This window comes from Pinus tabuliformis, chromosome J (assembly GCF_031772625.1).
Source record: "Pinus tabuliformis cultivar Carrire ecotype Pingquan chromosome J, CPIR1, whole genome shotgun sequence".
NCBI lineage: Eukaryota > Viridiplantae > Streptophyta > Pinopsida > Pinales > Pinaceae > Pinus > Pinus tabuliformis.
Window position 1 is genome coordinate 379,919,017 of NC_142295.1, and position 20,132 is coordinate 379,939,148.

The 20,132-nt window shown below is 37.8% G+C and overlaps 2 protein-coding genes and 1 pseudogene across 3 annotated transcripts; all 3 read right to left on the minus strand.

The window, feature by feature from the left end:
- Positions 1-289: 289 nt before the first annotated feature.
- On the minus strand, positions 290-1,168 carry LOC149227339 (pentatricopeptide repeat-containing protein DOT4, chloroplastic pseudogene; annotated as a pseudogene).
- A 102-nt stretch (positions 1,169-1,270) lies between these two features.
- Positions 1,271-2,004, minus strand: LOC149227340 (pentatricopeptide repeat-containing protein At2g33760-like). Its single transcript, XM_089380468.1, has 2 exons — positions 1,726-2,004; positions 1,271-1,557 (listed from the first exon to the last, which is right to left on the minus strand). The coding sequence occupies exons 1-2, from the start codon at positions 1,946-1,948 to the stop codon at positions 1,271-1,273; spliced, it is 510 nt and encodes a 169-aa protein (XP_089236594.1). The 5' UTR covers positions 1,949-2,004.
- A 5,763-nt stretch (positions 2,005-7,767) lies between these two features.
- LOC149227341 (pentatricopeptide repeat-containing protein CRR2, chloroplastic-like) lies at positions 7,768-10,571 on the minus strand. 2 transcript variants are annotated; one of them, XM_089377760.1, is made up of 2 exons: positions 9,756-10,571; positions 7,768-9,524 (listed from the first exon to the last, which is right to left on the minus strand). In XM_089377760.1, the coding sequence occupies exons 1-2, from the start codon at positions 10,411-10,413 to the stop codon at positions 8,095-8,097; spliced, it is 2,088 nt and encodes a 695-aa protein (XP_089233886.1). In that variant the 5' UTR covers positions 10,414-10,571; the 3' UTR covers positions 7,768-8,094. The 2 variants fall into 2 exon arrangements, with proteins under 2 accessions (XP_089233886.1, XP_089233885.1); XM_089377759.1 differs by having other exon boundaries at positions 7,768-9,587.
- Positions 10,572-20,132: the final 9,561 nt, after the last annotated feature.

The window sequence follows — 20,132 nt, forward strand, 5'->3', positions numbered from 1 at the left end:
ACAAGGCAAGTAGCACGTTTATATTGCTATCATGCAAGTCAATATTTGCTTGTCATGATTAGTATCACCAGTAATCCCCACAAGAACACGATCCACTTTTGAAATGATGGAAACGGTTTATATCCCTAATAATAATTTCCCGCTGGGCGATCTTGGAAATGAATTTGGCAGCACTGTGGCAGCTGTTACAGACACACAAGTTTTTAGTGATCCGAATAGATGTCCCAAATCTTGTATTAATAAGCCCAAAAGCAATTGCCAGTTTCTCACTGTGGTTGCAAGGTATAAACTAGTTCTCCTCTTCAGTGATATTCAAATTCATGTCAGGTGAATAGCCCTCATCCTCTATTTGTCCTGCTAACGTATCTAACATTGCATAAATTTCCTCTGTTTGTGTGTGTATTTTGTTTCCTACATGGAATGCATGAATCATGTTCTTGATTTCAATCCAACTGCATCCTTTTTTCTTTTTCAAACCTTTGTCTTTTAGTATAGTTCTCATCTCGGCAACACTATCCCACTTTCTGGCTGCAGCATAGATGTCTGCAATGAGAACATAATTTCCAGCATTTTCAGGCTGCAACTTAAAAAGGTGTTTGGCTGCCCATTTCCCTAACTAGACATTGCAGTGGATTTTGCATGCGCCAAGCAAAGCTCCCCATACTTTAGAATCAGGTTCAAATGGCATCTTGTTGATTAAGTCGTTTGCCTCATCTAGGTGCCCAGCTCGGCCAAGGAGGTCAACCATGCAGGCATAGTGTTCCATAATGGGTGTAATGCTGAACTATTGACTCATGCAATTGAAATACTGCCAGCCCTCATCCACAAGGCCTGCATGACTGCAGGCAGATAAAATAGAAATAAAAGTGGTGTGGTTCGGCTTCAAGCCTGTCTGTTGCATTTGTGTAAACAATCGAAGGGCGTCCTTAGCATGGCCATGCATTCCATATCCTGCAATCAAAGTATTCCATGAGGCCACATCTCTCACACGCATTTTTTCAAACAGGCAGTGTGCATTCTGTAGTTGGGCGCATTTGGAATACATGGTTATGAAGGAGTTTTCAGCATTATTATCTGCTGCAAATCCACTTCTAATAAGGTAAGCGTGGATCCATCTGCCTTGTTCCACAGTTGCTAAATGGGCACATGCAGGTAGGATGCTGACCATGGTGACATAGTTAAGTTACAAACCCTCCCGTAGCAGTTGATGGAAAATTGCCAAAACCTTCTCAAAATATCCATTTTGTCCATATCCTTCAATCAATCCAGTCTAGGAACCCACACCTTTTCTAGGCAATTTCTCAAAGAACCGACCCGCAATTTCCATACTCCCACATTTGGCATACATATTTATGAGGCCAGACCCTAAATGATCGTCCACTTCAATTCCATTTCTAATAATGTAAGCATGGATCCACATGCGCTGCCGCAGAGCTGATGAATGGGTACAAGCCCAGATCAAACTTAGGATAGTAACTGAATTGTGTTTCACATCTGCCATATGCATATCACAAAAAAGTGCCAAAGCTTCATCAGCATATTCATTCTGGGCATACCCTGAAATCATTGCATTCCATGAAACCAAGTTTCCTTCAGATATTTTGTCAAACAATTGGCGCGAAAACCCTAAACTCTTGCACTTCGCATACATGTCTACAAGAGCAGTGATAACATATATATCAGACTCAAAACCACTTCTGACTATGTTACCATGAATCTCCTTACCCTTTTGCAGAGCTGATAGACCAGCACATGCCTTAAGCAGAAACGGATATGTGAAATTGTTCGGCTTTATGCCTGCCAATTGCATTTGGTAGAAAATGTGGAGAGCTTCTTCAAGGGGTCCATTATTGGCATAGTCTCTGATGATGGCATTCCACAAATCCACGCCCTCTTTTGAAATTTTATCAAAAACTAGACGCGCTTCCATCGTACTGCCACACAGCATACATGCCTACTAGCTTGGCTCCTAGAACTTTGTCTTCCTGGAGCCCATTCATGAGCATATGGGTATGGCTTTTCTTACCATCTGTGAGTAACTTAATGTGGGTACGTGCATTCAAAAGAGCTAAATAGGCATCTGAATCCAGAGGAATGCCTTTTTCCTCCATGGCTTATAAAACACACAGTGGCTCCTCCTTCAATTTGTTCTCCTTACACAGAGTCATGATGTAGTTGTTGGGTTGTGATTGTGAAATTTGTTGAACAGTAGGCTTTGCATGGATAGCAACATTACTGTTGTGAATAAGATGGGGAACATAATTACAGTGGCAAGGATGGTTACAAGGAAAGGAAGAACTCGGTAATGGTGAAACATTATTAGGAATAAGTGAGTATCCTTGCACGATGCACGTGAATATGACCATCAAGATAGTTGCAAAAGTTGCAGGCGAATACTTGAGGATGATATTTAGCTGAAATATCATAGAAATTGAAATGAATTGGGAGGGTAGGCTGAGTGTTGTCCCGATATGATATCCCAAATCTATTTTAGTCCAGGACTTCAAAAATCTTCAATCCTCTTCCTATTTTATATAAACTATATAGTAATACATCTCTAAGTATTTGAGGGTGTGTTGTTAGATTTAGATCTTAAAAAATGTGGATGTTAGTATTTGAGGGTGTGTTGTTATATTTCCAGGCTCCAACTTAAATAGGTGTTTGGTTTCCCATTCCCCTAACTTGACATTGCAGTGGATTTCGCAGGCGCCAAGCAAAGCTCCCCATACTTTAGAATCAGGTTCAAAGGGCATCTTGCTGATTAAGTTGTTTGCCTCATCTAGGTGCCCAGTTCGGCAAAGAAGGTCAACCATGCAGGCATAGTGTTCCATAATGGGTGTAATGCTGAACTGTTGACTCATGCAATTGAAATATACTATCCCTCATGCACAAGGCCTGCATGACTGCAAGCAGATAGAACAGAAACAAAAGTGGTGTGGTTCGGCTTCAAGCCTATCTGTTGCATTTGTGTAAACAATCGAAGGGCGTCCTTAGCATATCCATGCATTCCATATCTTGCAATCAAAGTATTCCATGAGGCCACATCTCTCACATGCATTTTTTCAAACACGCAGTGTGCATTCTGTAGTTGGCCGCATTTGGAATACATGGTTGTGAGGGAGTTTTCAGCAGAATTATCTGCTGCAAATCCACTTCTAATAAGGTAAGCATGGATCTATCTGCCTTGTTCCACAGTTGCTAAATGGGCACATGCAGGTAGGACTCTGACCATGGTGACATAGTTGGGTTTCAAACCCTCCCGAAGCAGTTGATGGAAAATTGCCAAGGCCTCCTCAAAATGTCCATTTTGTCCATATCATGCAATCAATGCAGTCCAGGAACCCACACCTTTTCTAGACCATTGTTCAAAGAACCGACCTACGATTTCCATACTCCCACATTTGGCATACATATTTATGAGAGCAGACCCTAAATGATCATCCACTTCAATCCCATTTCTAATAATGTAAGCATGGATCCACATGCCCTGCCACAGAGCTGATGAATGGGTACAAGCCCAGATCAAACTTAGGATAGTTACTGAATTGTGTTTCACATCGGCCATATGCATATCACAAAAAAGTGCCAAAGCTTCATCAACATATTCATTCTGGGCATAACCTGAAATCATTGCATTCCATGAAACCAAGTTTCTTTCAGACATTTTGTCAAACAATTGGTGCAAAAACCCTAAACTCTTGCACTTGGCATACATGTCTACAAGAGCAGTGACAACATAAATATCAGACTCAAAACCACTTCTGACTATGTTACCATGAATCTCCTTACCCTTTTGCAGAGCTGATAGACCAACACATGCCTTTAGCAGAAACGGATATGTGAAATTGTTTGGCTTTATGCCAGCCAATTGCATTTGGTAGAAAATGTTGAGAGCTTCTTCAAGGGGTCCATTATTGGCATACCCTCTGATGATGGCATTCCACAAATCCACACCCTCTTTTGAAATCTTATCAAAAACTAGACGCACATCCATCATACTGACACACATAACATACATGCCTACTAGCTTGGCTCCTAGAACTGTCTTCCTGGAGCCCATTCATGAGCATATGGGTATGGATATTCTTACCATCTGTGAGTGACTTAATGTGGGTACATACATTCAAAAGAGCCAAACATGCATCTGAATCCAGAGGAATGCCTTTTTCCTCCATGGCTTACAACACACAGTGCCTCCTTCAATTTGTTCTCCTTACACAGAGTCATGATGTGGTTGTTGGGTTGTGACTGAAATTTGTTGAACAGTAGGCTTTGCATGGATAGCAACATTACTGTGGGTATGTACGTTCAAACCATCAATTTAGATAGTTTCAAAGCTCAGTTCTAGTTTTAAGTGGATTTCATATGCATTTATGCGTGTATTTGAGGCATGCATGGCAAGATAAGAATTTCTATTGGGTATTTCTAGTTTTTAAGGACTTGCTTTTAGGGAAACATTCTACTTATAGGAAATCATATTTTTGAAAACTAATCACTTTTTAGATACCCCTTATGGAGAAGGGCATGGACATCAACTGTACAATTATGGAAAAATATGTTTTTTTGCATTTTCGTGTTTTTTTTATTGCCGTAGTCTAAAAATTATGCTTTTTTTCCCTGAAAGTTATGGAAATTCCGGCCATATTTTGAAAAATCCAGTTGGGATTTTTGTAAATCCAAGTAAAAGCTGTTAAAATTCATAATTTTAGGTGCCCTAGACGTTTTTGATGGTGCTGAATCCATTTCCACCATCAAAAACATGATTCAAACACTGCATCTACAAGTTTTTTTGAATTTTTTTTACCAAGATTCCGGCCACTTTTGACCGTCGGGGGAATTCCTCCGCCTCTATAAGTGACTCATTTTTCAAATGGATCATATCTTTTTGGATACCCATTATTGATAGACAACATGTGTGCTAATTTTGGTGGTGATCAAATGACCAATACTTTTGTGCTTTTTGTTTTTTCTAAAAATAGCCATTGCAACCAATGGTGCTTTTAGCAATGAAAATGGGTTTCAGTGTTTCGATGATTCCAAAAACTTGGTATTTCATGATGTAATGTATTTTTAATAATGGATTTATGTGCTCTAATCCAAGTTTAGTTTGTGATTTGTCATGGTCTTATCCCCCATGTTGATAAAAAGTGGTCGGCCATGGTGGTGGATGTGTTAACATTCTATAGCCCAAGGAGGAATGCACCCTTGCTTGAAAGCATCTATGGGCTCGGATGAATATATATAGTAGACAAATGGCAATTAATTTATAGTAGTGCACTTCACTTGAGAAGGGAATCTTTGACTCGTCTTCTCTTCGAAAGCAAGTGCTTTTAATGTTGAGAAAGTTGCTTTGTTGACTTTGCTCCCAACTCAAAAGCCTTCCATATAGGGAAAATTTCCTGGTTAACTTTTCCTTCCACGTTGACATAGGGTGGCTTCGTTGGAAGATTCCTTTTTTTCTATCTTCGACATGCTTTCCTTTTTGTTTTAGATTCCTTTTTTTCTATCTTCGACATGCTTTCCTTTTTGTTTTAGATTCCTTTTTTTCTATCTTCGACATGCTTTCCTTTTTGTTTTTTCTTCCACAATTTGGGGCAATTGCTTAAGAGGTCCTCTCACCTCTTGGCATGGGCTAGAGAAGTGGTCTGCCCACCTCGAGACAACTATTCTTTCACTGCCCTCCCATAAAGTTATCAATGTTTTTTTGGTGGAGACATAGCATGTTTTTCTCTTTTTATCTTCTCCTAGATTGGGCATGCATGTTAGATATTTTTGGTAGGAGAAGGGTACCCCATGGTTTTTATTGCATCGTAAGGAATCTTTAATAATCTTCATTGCTAGGAATTAGTTCACTTTTCTTGAAGATGATTTTCCTGGAGCATTTGCCTTCTATCTTTCCCGATACCATTTTGAGAAGATTTCTATTTCTATTTCCATTCTCAATCTAGAAAAAATGGAGAGGGGATTGGGGTTTTTGATCATTTATTGCTGGAGTCCATTCTTTCAAGTCTTCGCATGCCAATGTCGTCAAGTGGGTTTATGTGTGAGCATGGAAGTTGCTCTCATGTTATTCATGTCTATGCATCCCCAACATTGTGAGAGAGGGGGATTGGGGTTTTTGATCATTTATTGCTGGAGTCCATTCTTTCAAGTCTTCGCATGCCAATGTCGTCAAGTGGGTTTATGTGTGAGCATGGAAGTTGCTCTCATGTTATTCATGTCTATGCATCCCCAACATTGTGAGAGAGAACTGCTGAGGAAGTGATAGTCCATCCCCTTTATACATTGTATTGCGAGCTATGGAATAAAGATAACATTTTATGGGTGACCAATTATTTATCGACACGCTTAATTAATTGATGTGTAATCTTCTAGATTGATTGGCCTCAGGTGTGTCTCCTTCCTAATCAATTTTCCTTCTCTTTTTTTGATTCCATGCCCATTGGATTTAAGACACCCTTCAATACATTTTAAAAGGAGACTTGTTTTGCTGAATTTCTACTTTTTCACTGCAGATCTGCTGGAGTGTGGAAAGTGGTTAGGGAAGATTTACATTGTTTTTGAGTAATATGTAGATTTAAATTTGTACGTCTGGTCCAAGAAAATTAATTACTAAGATGTTATCTGATTTAATGATAATACTAAAGTACAATTCACAGATTTGAAATGTGTTATGAGGTGTGTCTAAATATTTTACATTTCAAATTATTAGGAATCCCCACTTGAAGTTAGAAAAGTACTATTATGAAGTTGGAGGGATCATGCAAGGTGACATTGAAACTTTTCCTATATATTTCATTTAAACTGCTTAGGACTAAATCCCAAAGGACAGTTTTGTGTGATAACACTTTGTCTTATTATAAATTACCATTTCTTGGGCATTTGTCTCAATACATCTACCCAGTACAAGAGTTTGGACTGACCCTATGGTCTCAAAGCAATGACTAATATTCAACATTATGCCTTTCAAACCACAACCTTTTTCACACATACTGTTTCTGCGTAAATTTCAATTACAATTCTAGCAAATTCTCTTACATGTATCCATTTTATGTCTGGGTTTGACTTGTATTTTTACTATAATTACATGGACTCTCTAACAACAAACTCTCCAAAACTATGTAGTGGTAGCTCCATGACTCATCCCGTTCCCATTTTTGAAGAGGGATTTTTTGCTACCTGCAAGCTAGTGGATTCTAACAGCAGACTTTACTTGCCTTGGATTCTAACAGCAGACTTTACTTGCCTTGGTTGTTTGCTTCGGTCTCCAAATCCTTCATCCCCTCTTTGAAGGTTTGTTATGTGCTTCGAATGATTGTCAAGGATGCGATCCTTACCACAAATCATATAATTATATAATTATTACTTCAATATTTGCTCATTAAATTCGACTGGCAAAACCTCACATAAACTTCTAAAAGACTCCATTTTTTGGCTTGTATATACATACATATGTTAGAGCCACTCCCAACCGGCTATTTCTTGCAAATTTGGGCAATGATTCTAGCCATTTATGACAGTTATACAATTATTCTTAACATTCATGTGTTCAAGAAACTCCTGCAACATAGTGTTAAACAATATGTTAAAGAGGTTTGATGGTCAATTAACGTGTCTAGAATTTTTAAACGCAGAGGTTATATAGGTTCGTATCCCAAGCATATTGAAGCAGTTACAAATTTTCGTAAGACTTGCTTGCAGAAAGCGTGCATATTCACATAATTCTAAGGGTTATAATCATAATGAAAACTTGCTAGCGAATACTCGTTAGGAAAAGTTTGGATAATTTTGCATCCAGGTTCAACCTTCCTGCGCTAAGGTCAGAACGTGAATAATTAGAACCCATCTTTCAACTTACAATTTCAACAGACAAATAGCATACATCGAAACTTTCTTGCTCTTTGAATTGCTCAAAAGTGGTCAGCCATGTAAACATCATGTAAACATACTGCCATCCTAAGGAGCCACTGCTATGCAGATATCATCCAATGTGCAAAGTGTCTTTGACTCTATCAATGAGACCCTGTCTGCAAATATAAGGCGAGTAGCACGTTTATATTTCTATCATGCAAGTTAATATTTGCTTGTCATGTATCACCAGTAATCCCCACAAGAACACGATCCACTTTTGAAATGATGGAAACGGTTTATATCCCTAATAATAATTTCCCGCTGGACGATCTTGGAAATGAATTTGGCAGCACTGTGGCAGCTGTTACAGACACGGAGGTTTTTAGTGATCCGAATACATGTCCCAGATCTTGTATTAATAATCCCAAAAGCAATGGCCAGTTTCTCACTGTGGTTGCAAGGAATAAACTCGTTCTCCTCTTCGGTGATATTCAAATTCATGTCAGGTGAATAGCCCTCATCCTCTATCTGCCCTGCTAACGTATCTAACATCGCATAAATTTCCTCTGTTTGTGGATGTGTTCTGTTTCCTACATGGAATGCATGAATCTTGTTCTTGATTTCAATCCAACTGCATCCTTTTTTCTTTTTTAAACCTTTGTCTTTTAGTATAGTTCTCATCTCAGCAACACTATCCCACTTTCTGGCTGCAGCATAGATGTCTGCAAGGAGAACATAATTTCCAGCATTTTCAGGCTCCAACTTAAAAAGGTGTTTGGTTGCCCATTCCCCTAACTCGACATTGCAGTGGATTTTGCATGCGCCAAGCAAAGCTCCCCATACTTTAGAATCGGGTTCAAATGGCATCTTGTTGATTAAGTCGTTTGCCTCATCTAGGTGCCCAGCTCGGCCAAGGAGGTCAACCATGCAGGCATAGTGTTCCATAATGGGTGTAATGCTGAACTGTTGACTCATGCAATTGAAATACTGCCAGCCCTCATCCACAAGACCTGCATGACTGCAGGCAGATAAAACAGAAACAAAAGTGGTGTGGTTCGGCTTCAAGCCTGTCTGTTGCATTTGTGTAAACAATCGAAGGGCGTCCTTAGCATGTCCATGCATTCCATATCCTGCAATCAAAGTATTCCATGAGGCAACATCTCTCACACGCATTTTTTCAAACACGCGGTGTGCATTTTGTAGTTGGCCGCATTTGGAATACATGGTTATTAGGGAGTTTTCAGCAGAATTATCTGCTGCAAATCCACTTCTAATAAGGTAAGCATGGATCCATCTGCCTTGTTCCACAGTTGCTAAATGGGCACACGCAGGTAGGACGCTGACCATGGTGACATAGTTGGGTTTCAAACCCTCCCGTAGCAGTTGATGGAAAATTGCCAAGGCCTTTTCAAAATGTCCATTCTGTCCATATCCTGCAATCAATGCAGTCCAGGAACCCACACCTTTTCTAGGCAATTGCTCAAAGAACCGACCTGCGATTTCCATACTGCCACACTTGGCATACATATTTATGAGGGCAGACCCTAAATGATCATCCACTTCAATTCCATTTCTAATAATGTAAGCATGGATCCACATGCGCTGCCGCAGAGCTGATGAATGGGTACAAGCCCAGATCAAACTTAGGATAGTTACTGAATTGGGTTTCACATCTGCCATATGCATATCACAAAAAAGTGCCAAAGCTTCATCAGCATATTCATTCTGGGCATACCCTGAAATCATTGCATTCCATGAAACCAAGTTTCTTTCAGACATTTTGTCAAACAATTGGCGCGAAAACCCTAAACTCTTGCACTTGGCATACATGTCTACAAGAGCAGTGATAACATAGATATCAGACTCAAAACCATTTCTGACTATGTTACCATGAATCTCCTTACCCTTTTGCAGAGCTGATAGACCAGCGCATGCTTTGAGCAGAAACGGATATGTGAAATTGTTCGGCTTTATGCCTGCCAATTGCATTTGGTAGAAAATGTTGAGAGCTTCTTCAAGGGGTCCATTATTGGCATACCCTCTGATGATGGCATTCCACAAATCCAGACCCTCTTTTGAATTTTTAATTTTATCAAAAACTAGACGCGCATCCATCATACTGCCACACAGAGCATACATGCCTACTAGCTTGGCTCCTAGAACTTTGTCTTCCTGGAACCCATTCATGAGCATGTGAGTATGGAATTTCTTACCATCTGTGAGTGACTTAATGTGGGTACATGCATTCAAAAGAGCTAAACAGGCATCTGAATCCAGAGGAATGCCTTTTTCCTCCATGGCTTGCAAAACACACAGTGCCTCCTTCAATTTGTCCTCCTTACACAGAGTCATAATGTCGTTGTTAGGTTGCGACCGTGAAATTTGTTGAACAGTAGCCTTTGCATGGATAGCAACATTACTGTGGGTGTGGGAGTTGTGAATAAGATGGGGTACATAATTACAGTGGCGAGGATGGTTCCAAGGAAAGGAAGAACTCGATAATGGTGAAAGATTATTAGGAATAAGTGAGTAGCCTTGCATGGTGCACGTGAATATGACCATCAAGATAGTTGCAAAAGTTGCAACCGAATACTTGAGGATGATATTTAGCTGAAATATCACAGAAATTGAAATGAATTGGGAGGGTAGGCTGAGTGTTGTCCCGATAATCGGATATCCCAAATCTGTTTTGGTCCATGACTTAAAAAATCTTCAATCCTCTTTCCTATATTTTATATAAACTATATAGTAATACATCTCTTAGTATTTGAGGGTGTGTTGTTAGATTTAAATCTTAAAAAATGTTGAAACTTTATTAAATACTTAAGATTCCCCTATGTAATTACATCTCTTAGTATATGAGGGTGTGTTGTTAAATTTAGATCTTAAAAAATGTTGAAACTTTATTAAATACTTAAGATTCCCCTATGTAATTTAGGTATGGCTATAGATAAGGATGTGATATAATATTCATAAATTAATTATGGTGGCATATGAGAACTTGAAAAATGTTCATAAATTAATTATATAATACTAAAATACGGAGCATTTTAAAGAAGTGACATTAGCTATAAAGTGGATGTGATTTCAACATGTATAGAACAATAGTAATAAAAGGAATGTTTAAAACTTATTTGTCAAGAAAAACATGTAATAACATAAAGTTTGTTACATTGTTTTTACCATATAGGTATCCATTGGGATATCAATTACCATATAAGTGTCCATGGAATATCCAAATGATTGATATGTGATTGCTTTTACTTTTTTTAAATTTTTATGTGATTGTATTATCTATTTTATGATACAGTGATTACTAGTTCTTGTCTAAAGGGAATCCGGGTAAGGGTGGAATTTGACGGGCAAATTGCTTGTCATGGGTGATTTGCTCGTCATCGTCAAATACAGTTTAAAAAATTACAAAATCGTCAAGACTATAGCTTGAAACTATAAAAACAAGTCAAGAGTGGTGAAAAATGCTAAATTTGATGGGTGGGTCTCTTTTGAAATTCCAATTCCAACCCTGTGTCCGGGAGTATAGTAATCAGATGGCCCTTTTCTATTGAGCGCACACAAAAACCAATGGTACTTTAGTTGTTTTAGCCAAAGATCAAAAATGGAATTTCAAGTTTTGAAGCTTATATTTTATTTTTAATGAAAAATTTATTTTATTAATATAATAATATATAAAATAAAGCTATATATATATGTATGAATGATATTGATAATGAAGTATATATATATATATAATATTGATAATGAAGTTTTGTTTATGGTAACAAAAATGTTTTAATATAATAATAAAAAATTAATTTTAATGTTATAGTTAAGAAAGATATTAAAATGGTATGGGATAATGGATTTTTTTTGCCTATTAAAGTTTATGAATGTGTATTCTATCTTACTTTAACATGATCTTTATGGGGGCATAAATATAGGTCATGCCACTTTGAAGATGGAATGATTTTTATGGGGCATAAACATAGGTCATGCCGTTTTTGAAGATGGAATTTCAAATTTTGAAGTTAGTATTTCATTTTTAATGAAAATTTTATTTTATTAATATAATAATGTATGAAATATATATATATATATGAATGATATTGGTAATGAAGTTTTGTTTATCGTAACAAAAAAGTTTTAATATAGTAATAATAATTTAATGTTAATATTATAGTTAAGAAACATATTAAAATGACATATAAAATTTTCTTGTTTGTGGGATAATGAATTCCCTGGCTGTTAAAGTCTATGAAGGTGTACATACTCTATCCCACTGTAACATGATCTTTATGGGGTATAAATATAGGTCATGTCACTTCTACTAATAGAATGATGACATGAGATAGTTGACAATAGTGCTAAGAGAAAAGGAGGGACATTGTTAAAAGAGATAAATGAATCATGTTGCATGTGTGAAGGCAAGTTCGATAAGAGAAGATTTTTGGGTGGAGTAAGTTGGAGAAAGAGCCATATATAATTCTATGGGAGAGTTGGTAGCTAGTATTGTGAGAATAATTTGCAAAGGAAGCATGCAAAGGGACAAGAGACAATAAGAGTATTATTGTGTGGAAGATTGGTCACTTGAAGTAAGAGTGATAGGGGGGAAGGATTGCTAGGTAAAGTTGTGCTAAAAGATCATTCCAACAAGCAAGATGGTTTGACAATAGAAACAAGAGAGGGCTATTGACATGTTGTTTTAAGATGAGCAGATGACTCACTAACCACATTAAGGAATCGATAAGGAGAGAGTAATCAAGAGGGACAAAGATGGTATAACATGTGAGAAAGGGACAACTTTATATTGAGTGATTTTGAGTAAAACAATGGATGCACCATGGCACTAAGTAAACTTCAAGAGAGCGATCAGTTGATATGGCTTATATTTTGGCTATGTATGAGGAGGATCTTGTTGGAAAATAAAAGTAGTTATATTAGGTTTGATTCTCCTTTCTTGATAATTACTTGTGAGTGTGTTGGCTTCTTTTACTTCTTTATTATCCTATCTTTCATCAAGCAATTACCATATTATGTATGTATAAAGATCACAAAACAAGAGACACAAGATGTAGGCACTACGCTAGGGAAAAACCCCCCTCGAGGGGAAAACCCAGTCAAGATAATTCTTCCTTTCAATAATATTCTTTGAGACTCTTCACCCTAGACAAAGACCAGACCTTCCCTCCACACCAAGTCAGCCTCCCAGATCTTTGACCCCTTTCCAGCAACTTCGACTAGGCAGCAGCTTCCGGCATCAGGCAACTTTTGGCAACAGTGAAACTTGGAAGACTTTGATCTCCCAATCTAGGGCACGAAACAGAGAAGGAGGGGCATCAAAAGTTCGATTTTCTTCTTTTCCTTAGACTTCCCCAAACTCCCATTTCCTTTGCCTTCCTAGAAACAGACTTTGCACTTCTCTAGCTACTCTTGAGATATCAAAATAGCTTGAGATGTGATGCTCCAAATGACTTCGACTAGCTTGTATTTATAGGCTTCTTGTGGGTCAAATTAGGGTCCTTAGGCCGACTTGATCTCTTCTAGGCCAACTTGGTGTGGAGGATACATAAATCATATTTGACTCAATACTTAACCTTTTTACATGATTTAAAAGCCCAAAAAGGGTCTCTTTGAATTACAATGACTCTAAACTCAATATTAATCCTAGGAGTCCACAATGGGGACTTTGACTAATATAATGTTGACCCAAGCATGAAACCCGTGCTTTTAGAAGTCATTGTTACAATAATAAAAATTCTTTTCTTTATTCTTTTGACAAGTACATTTCATGATGACTCAAGTACATTAATGAAGACCGAACATAGTTACATTTTCCAACACTCCCTCTTAACTAGGGAGGTATTCATAATGTACAAATATAATGGAAGATCTCAAACTATATGAACCATGAAGAACTTTAGGCACCGCAATGTCGTGGAATAGATTCTTGACCAGGGAAATCTATCCAGTGGTCTCTCAACAATTTAGGCACCGTAATGCCATAGACTAGATTCCTGACCAAGGCAATCTATCTAAGTGGGAATAAGGTGGACTCAAGCTTTCAATCCCTCTAGGTACCATCAAGCTTACTTGCTAACCACCAACCCAGGGACCTAGGTGTGTATCCATGGTCAGAGCTCTATGACCCACACCACCCTTCCCTACTTTGGGACCTAGACATCAACACAAAGTGTCGGCCAGATGTCCTCCCAGGCAATGCTTCACTTGCAAAGCCTCAACAAATCTCTTCCATTTCCTTATCATCAATACAATCAACAATGTCTACCAAACCCAGCAGGTTTCTCAGATACTCAAACTTCTTATTCGGAAGAGCCTTTGTTAGTATGTCTGCTACTTGTTCATTTGTCGAGACATACTCCAACTTCACGATCCCATCCTACACCAAGTTCCTAATAAAGTGGAACTTATTATTGATATGTTTCGTCCTCGAATGAAACACGGGATCTCCAGACATCTTGATACAACTTTGATTGTCACAATTAATCACAGTAGGACCTAAAGACTTCTCGAACAAATTTGTTAGAAGCTTCCTTAACCAAACAACCTCCTTTCCTACTTCACATGCAGCCACATATTTTTCCTCGGCACTACTTAATGCAATGGGATCTTGCTTCGTACTCATCCATGAGATCATAGCAGCTCCCAGACTAAAACATCCTCCGATAGTGCTCCTTCCATCGGTCTCATTGCCACCCCAATCAGAGTCTGTGAAGCCAATTAGCTTGACTTCCTTACTATCATACTTTAGGCAGTGATATATAGTGCCACGAAGATACCTCAGTATATGTTTAGCAGTTATCCAGTGATCGTGACGGGGCTCCAACTGAAACTGACTAAGAATGTTTACTGCAAAACATATATCTAGCCTAGTATTTACCAGATACATCAGGGAACCCACCAACTATCGATAGGAGGTAGGATCCACAAGACTATAGTCAGAGTCCCTCAACTTCTTGAGATTGGTGATCATAGGAGTAGTCATCGGCTTGGAATCCATCATCCCAAATTTCTGCAATAGCTTGATGATGTACTTTCCATGCCCCAAATATATCTCCCTAGGTCTCTATCATACTTATGGACCTAGGTAATAGTGCATCAGTTCTAGATCCTTCATTTCAAATTCATTTGCTAACATCTTCTTACATTCTTGAATTCTTCGCTCCACACCTATGATGGATAGATCATCCACATATAGCAGAATAATGACAGGCTCATCATTCACAACCTTAATGTAGAGATTCAGATCAACATAACTCTTCACAAACCCAATTCTAAGTAGATATGAATCCATCCTTGCATACCATGCCCTAGGTGCTTACTTCAAACGATATAGGGCCTTCTTAAGTCTGCAAACATGAGAGTCCTTGCTATTAACTTCAAAGCCTTCGGGTTGTTCGATGTACACTTCCTCATCAATGGTCCCATTTAGAAATGCAGTCTTCACATCTATTTGATGGATATTCCACCCCATTGTAGCAACCAATGAAACCAACAATCTAATGGTAGTGTACCTTGCTGTAGGTGCAAAGGTTTCTTCATAATCAATGCCTTCCTTTTGAGAGAAACCCCTTGCAACGAATCTTGCTTTATACTTGTCTATACTTCCATCAACTGCATGTTTGATCTTATAGATCCATTTAGATGTGACAACTGATTTGTCACTAGGTCTAGGAACGATTTCCCAAACCCCATTCTTCATGATGGATTGATATTCTTCTTGCATTGCTTTCTTCCAAACCTCTTGATGTGCAACTTCCTTGAATGTAGATGGTTCAACTTCTATCAATTTTGTCATATATGCAGCATAACCAGAATATCTTTTTGGTCTCTTTCTTTCCCTGAAGGTTCCTTTTGCAGCTTCATGTCCTTCAACATCTTCCAATGTAGCTTTCAACCAATTTGGCCTCTTCCTTGTGGTTGGGATGACCACCAATTGAATAGGCTCACTTGGTCCTTCTTCTTCGAGATTTGTAGTAGAGTTTTCATGATGAACTTCTTCTTCTTCAAATATGGGAACTTCTTCGTCATCAGAATCAATAGGAATATCCTTTGATTTCTTGTATGCTTGATTCTCATCAAATATGACATCCCTGCTTACTTCAATATATCTTCCTTCCTTGATGTAGATTCTATATGATTTTGAAGAGAGACTATATCCAATGAATATTCCCTTGATACTTGTAGAGTCCAACTTCTTTCGCTTGTCTTTCAGAACATGGATATATGTTGGACTTCCAAAGATTCGGAGGTGATCCACACTCGGCTTCTTTCCTGTGAATACTTCTTCGGGTGTTGTATTATCAAGACTCTTATGAGGACTTCTATTTTGAATGTATATGGCTGTCATCATTGCTTCTCCCCATAAGAAATTTGGTAGATCTTGATCAAGGAGCATAGTTCAAATGCCTTCTTCAATTGACCTATTCTTCCTTTCAACCAATCCATTTTGTTCGGGATAATAGGGAATAATGAGCTCCCTCTTAATACCTGCTTCCTTACAATATGTAATCAATTCCTTAGAAGTGTATTCCCCACCATTATCAAACCTCAGAGTTTTTATCTTTCTTTCGATTAGGGTTTCCACTTCAGCCCTAAACTCCTTGAACTTATCAAATACTTCATCTTTTGTTTTGAGAAGGTAGAGCCATGTCTTTCTAGAATGGTCATCAATAAATGTCACATAGTAGAGATGACCTCCAAGTGATTTGTCAGACATGGGCCCACACACATCGGAATGGATGAGGTCTAATATCTCTTTAGACCTAGTTTCACTATTGTGAAATGGCTTTCTTGTATGTTTTCCCAAAGAGCATCCCTTGCACACACCTTCATGATCCAACTTCATATTAGGAATACCATGAACCAGTTGACTAAGAGTAGGGATGACCTTATAATGTAGATGACCATACCTCCTATGCCATAGCTCAATGGGACTTATTTCCATATGAACCAGAGCTTGAGGAGGTGGTGTAATGACTCTATAAAGACTTCCTTCATGAATTCCAATAACCCTAGATTTATCAATGCTAGAGTCTTTTCCCCAAACCAATACTTTTCCATCAACAAAAGAAATTATTTCCCCTTTATCTTCTAAACAAGAAAGTGAAAGCAATTTTTTTTTCAAACCTGGAACATATAGAATGTTGTTGAGATGCATCTTTGATCCATTATCCAGCTTCAACAATGTTGATCCCAGGCCTCTAACAACATACCTTTTGTTGTCACCCAATTCCACTACATGAGAAGATGGCTCCTTTGATAGTGTATGAATTTGTTTACTTTCTCCTGTCACGTGTCTCCATGCTCCACTATCAATGATCCATCCATTGTCGTCATTAGGAGAACCTGTAAGAGCAACAAAAAGTCCTTGACTTTTGACCTTGTTGAAAAAGTAGTAGATGACCTTCTTGATCCAGCGTCCAACAGTGTTGATACCCATTGTTATGTAGTTTATCATGGAGGGAGAACCCATGCCAACAAAGTGATTTTCGACTCTTCTCGACCTTAGCTCTGATACCATGTTGGAAAATCAAAGTAGTTATATTAGGGTTTGATTCTCCTTTCTTGATAATTACTTGTGAGTGTGTTGGCTTCTTTTACTTCTTTATTATCTTATCTTTCATCAAGCAATTACCATATTATGTATGTATGAAGATCACAAAACAAGAGACACAAGATGTAGGCACTATGCCAGGTTAAAACCCCCGTCAAGGGGAAAACCTAGTCAAGATAATTCTTCCTTTAAATAGTATTTTTTGAGACTCTTCACCCTATACAAAGACAAAACCTTCCCTCCACACCAAGTCAGCCTCCCAGATCTTTGACCCCTTTCCAACAACTTTGACTAGGCAGCAGCTTCCGGCAACAGTGAAACTTGGAAGAATTCGATATCCCAATCTAGGGAAAAAAAACAGAGAGAGACACCAAAAGTTCAATTTTATTCTTCTCCTTAGACTTCCCCAAACTCGCACTTCCTTTCGCTTCCCGACAACAGACTTCACACTTCTTCAACTACTCTTGAGATATCGAACTAGCTTGATATGTGATGCTCCAAATGACTTCGACTAGCTTGTATTTATAGACTTCTTGTGGGTTGAAATAGGGTCCTTAGGCCGACTTGATCTCTTCTAGGCCGACTTAGTGTGGAGGATCCATAAATCATATTTGACTTAATACTTAACCTTTTTACATGATTCAAAAGCCCAAGAAGGGTCTCTTTGAATGTACAATGACTCTACAAACTCAATATTAATACTTCGAGTCCAAAATGGGGAATTTGACTAATATAATGATGACCCAAGCGTGAAACCCATGTTTTAATAAGTCATTGTTACAAAATAAAAATTATTTTCTTTATTCTTTTGACAAGTACATTTCATGATGACTCAAGTACATTAATGAAGACCAAACATAGTTACATTTTCCAACATATCTAACTTGAGAGGAGATGGTATTTATGATAGTAATTTGAGAGAAAATTGTTGTGCTACCTAATTGAGGAAGTGCAAAATTTAATAAAATGAAGTAAAATATTTTAGATGAGAGTAATGAAGATTGTAGAAGAGAATGTTGTAGCAACCCTAGAGGAATGATGTGAAGCATTGAAAAGATGATCAAGGCTTCTTTTTCTAAGGAGAGTTTGATGCATGAGCATCTTTGGGACTAAAAAATAAATATAGGAGGTGGAGTTTAAGGGATTGATGTGTGGCGCCCAAGAAGATGATAGAAGTAGTGAAAGTTGAGGCGTTTCTTAGGAAATGAACGAGGGTATTAGTTGAGAAACCAAAGGCCTATGAGTAAGAGATAATGTGGACTATTGTTGGGTGAAACAATTGTTCCTTCAAACTAGAGCAACAGGTCCACTCTCACATTAATTATCAATCTGGGTAGGCTTAATTTTTACAAGGCTATCATGCAAAGTCTATGCAAGGGAAATGATAACTAGCATAACGAATCTCAAACTAAGGTCGTTGCAAACTCACTCTTAGCAAACATTCAAGTTGTTACACTCTTCAACGCAATCAGAAAAGAGTCACACAATCACAGAACAAATCACTCTGTTACACAACCTCTCTCATTCATAAACATCATTCATGCATACCCTTCGATCACTCAATCAAATGTTGAACACACACATTCAAAGAAAGTACAATCCTCATCCAATTTGTAACAGAAAAGTAAATAACTCGCTACTACACTAATAAGAGGGACTGGTCCAGAACTTATGTTGTTACACCATTCAAAAAATTTCGGCAATCAATAACTCATAAATAAAATTGACAGTAACAACAATCACATAACTGAGAAGAATTAATACAAATAATTATTGTATTCTACTTAACCAGTGATCTTTGCTAAGGAGGGGCCTTCCTCCTCAATAGGGTCTGGTGCACTAAATAACACACAAACTACTTAGAGAAAGGTATACTGCCGCAAGTTTGAGATTTGCATTAATAAAACATCAAGATTACAATGCTTGGTGCTTTCCTATTTTTTCCAATCCTTCATGTCTAATTCCCTTTCCGCTGCCCCATAGGCAGAGAGCTCTCTTCTTTATATTTTTCATATACAACAAGAAGATCATCATGAGAATATTTTGATTCTCATGTGATCTTAAAATGAGAATACATTTCGTTAATGCATACAACAGTTTCTATGGTAGGGGTAAATTTGTAACAATTTCCTTTAATTGTAATGAGTTTGTAGAAAATATTAACTAAGTAATTTATGTGCTCCATGAATATCTCCCAATGGTTGAATTGGCCTTGACTCGATGCACTCCTTGATTCATTCCATGTGACTAATTAAGGAAGGACAACATGCCCAAGGAAAACTTTTTGTGTATCAACAACATTTCATAGAGTCTTTGTCCATTTTGATAAAGGAAACTGAAAACGAAATCTTGTAAAAACAACTTCAACAAACCACATAAATCTGAAACAACCCATGTGTCAGTTTTATAATAAAAATCACATAGGACAGTAGTTCCTACGCCAAATTATAAGCATAATTAGACTAAGAAGGTGGCATACAGAAAATAACATAGGTGAATAATTTTTATTATAGTGGTAAAATATGGCCTCATTGGTTAAAAAAGAAGTAAAAGGAGTATGATAGTAAATGTAAAAAGGTAACAATTCCATGACCCACTAATGAATGAGGGTATTAGTTGAGAAAGCAAAGGCCTATGAGCAAGAGATAATGTGAACTACTATGAGGAAGCCATATGGTGATGGACATAGCCAAGGTAGAAGTCATAACAG

Bases quoted from the DNA above. Each gene is read 5' to 3' on its own strand.
- LOC149227340 (XM_089380468.1), bottom strand. From the start codon at position 1,948: ATGCTGTGTGGCAGTACGATGGAAGCGCGTCTAGTTTTTGATAAAATT. The intron at 1,558-1,725 runs GTAAGGAGATTC...CAATGATTTCAG, and splicing joins TCTATCAGCTCTGCAAAAGG to GGTATGCCCAGAATGAATAT.
- LOC149227341 (XM_089377759.1), bottom strand. From the start codon at position 10,413: ATGGTCATATTCACGTGCACCATGCAAGGCTACTCACTTATTCCTAAT. The intron at 9,588-9,755 runs GTAAGGAGATTC...CAATGATTTCAG, and splicing joins TCTATCAGCTCTGCAAAAGG to GGTATGCCCAGAATGAATAT.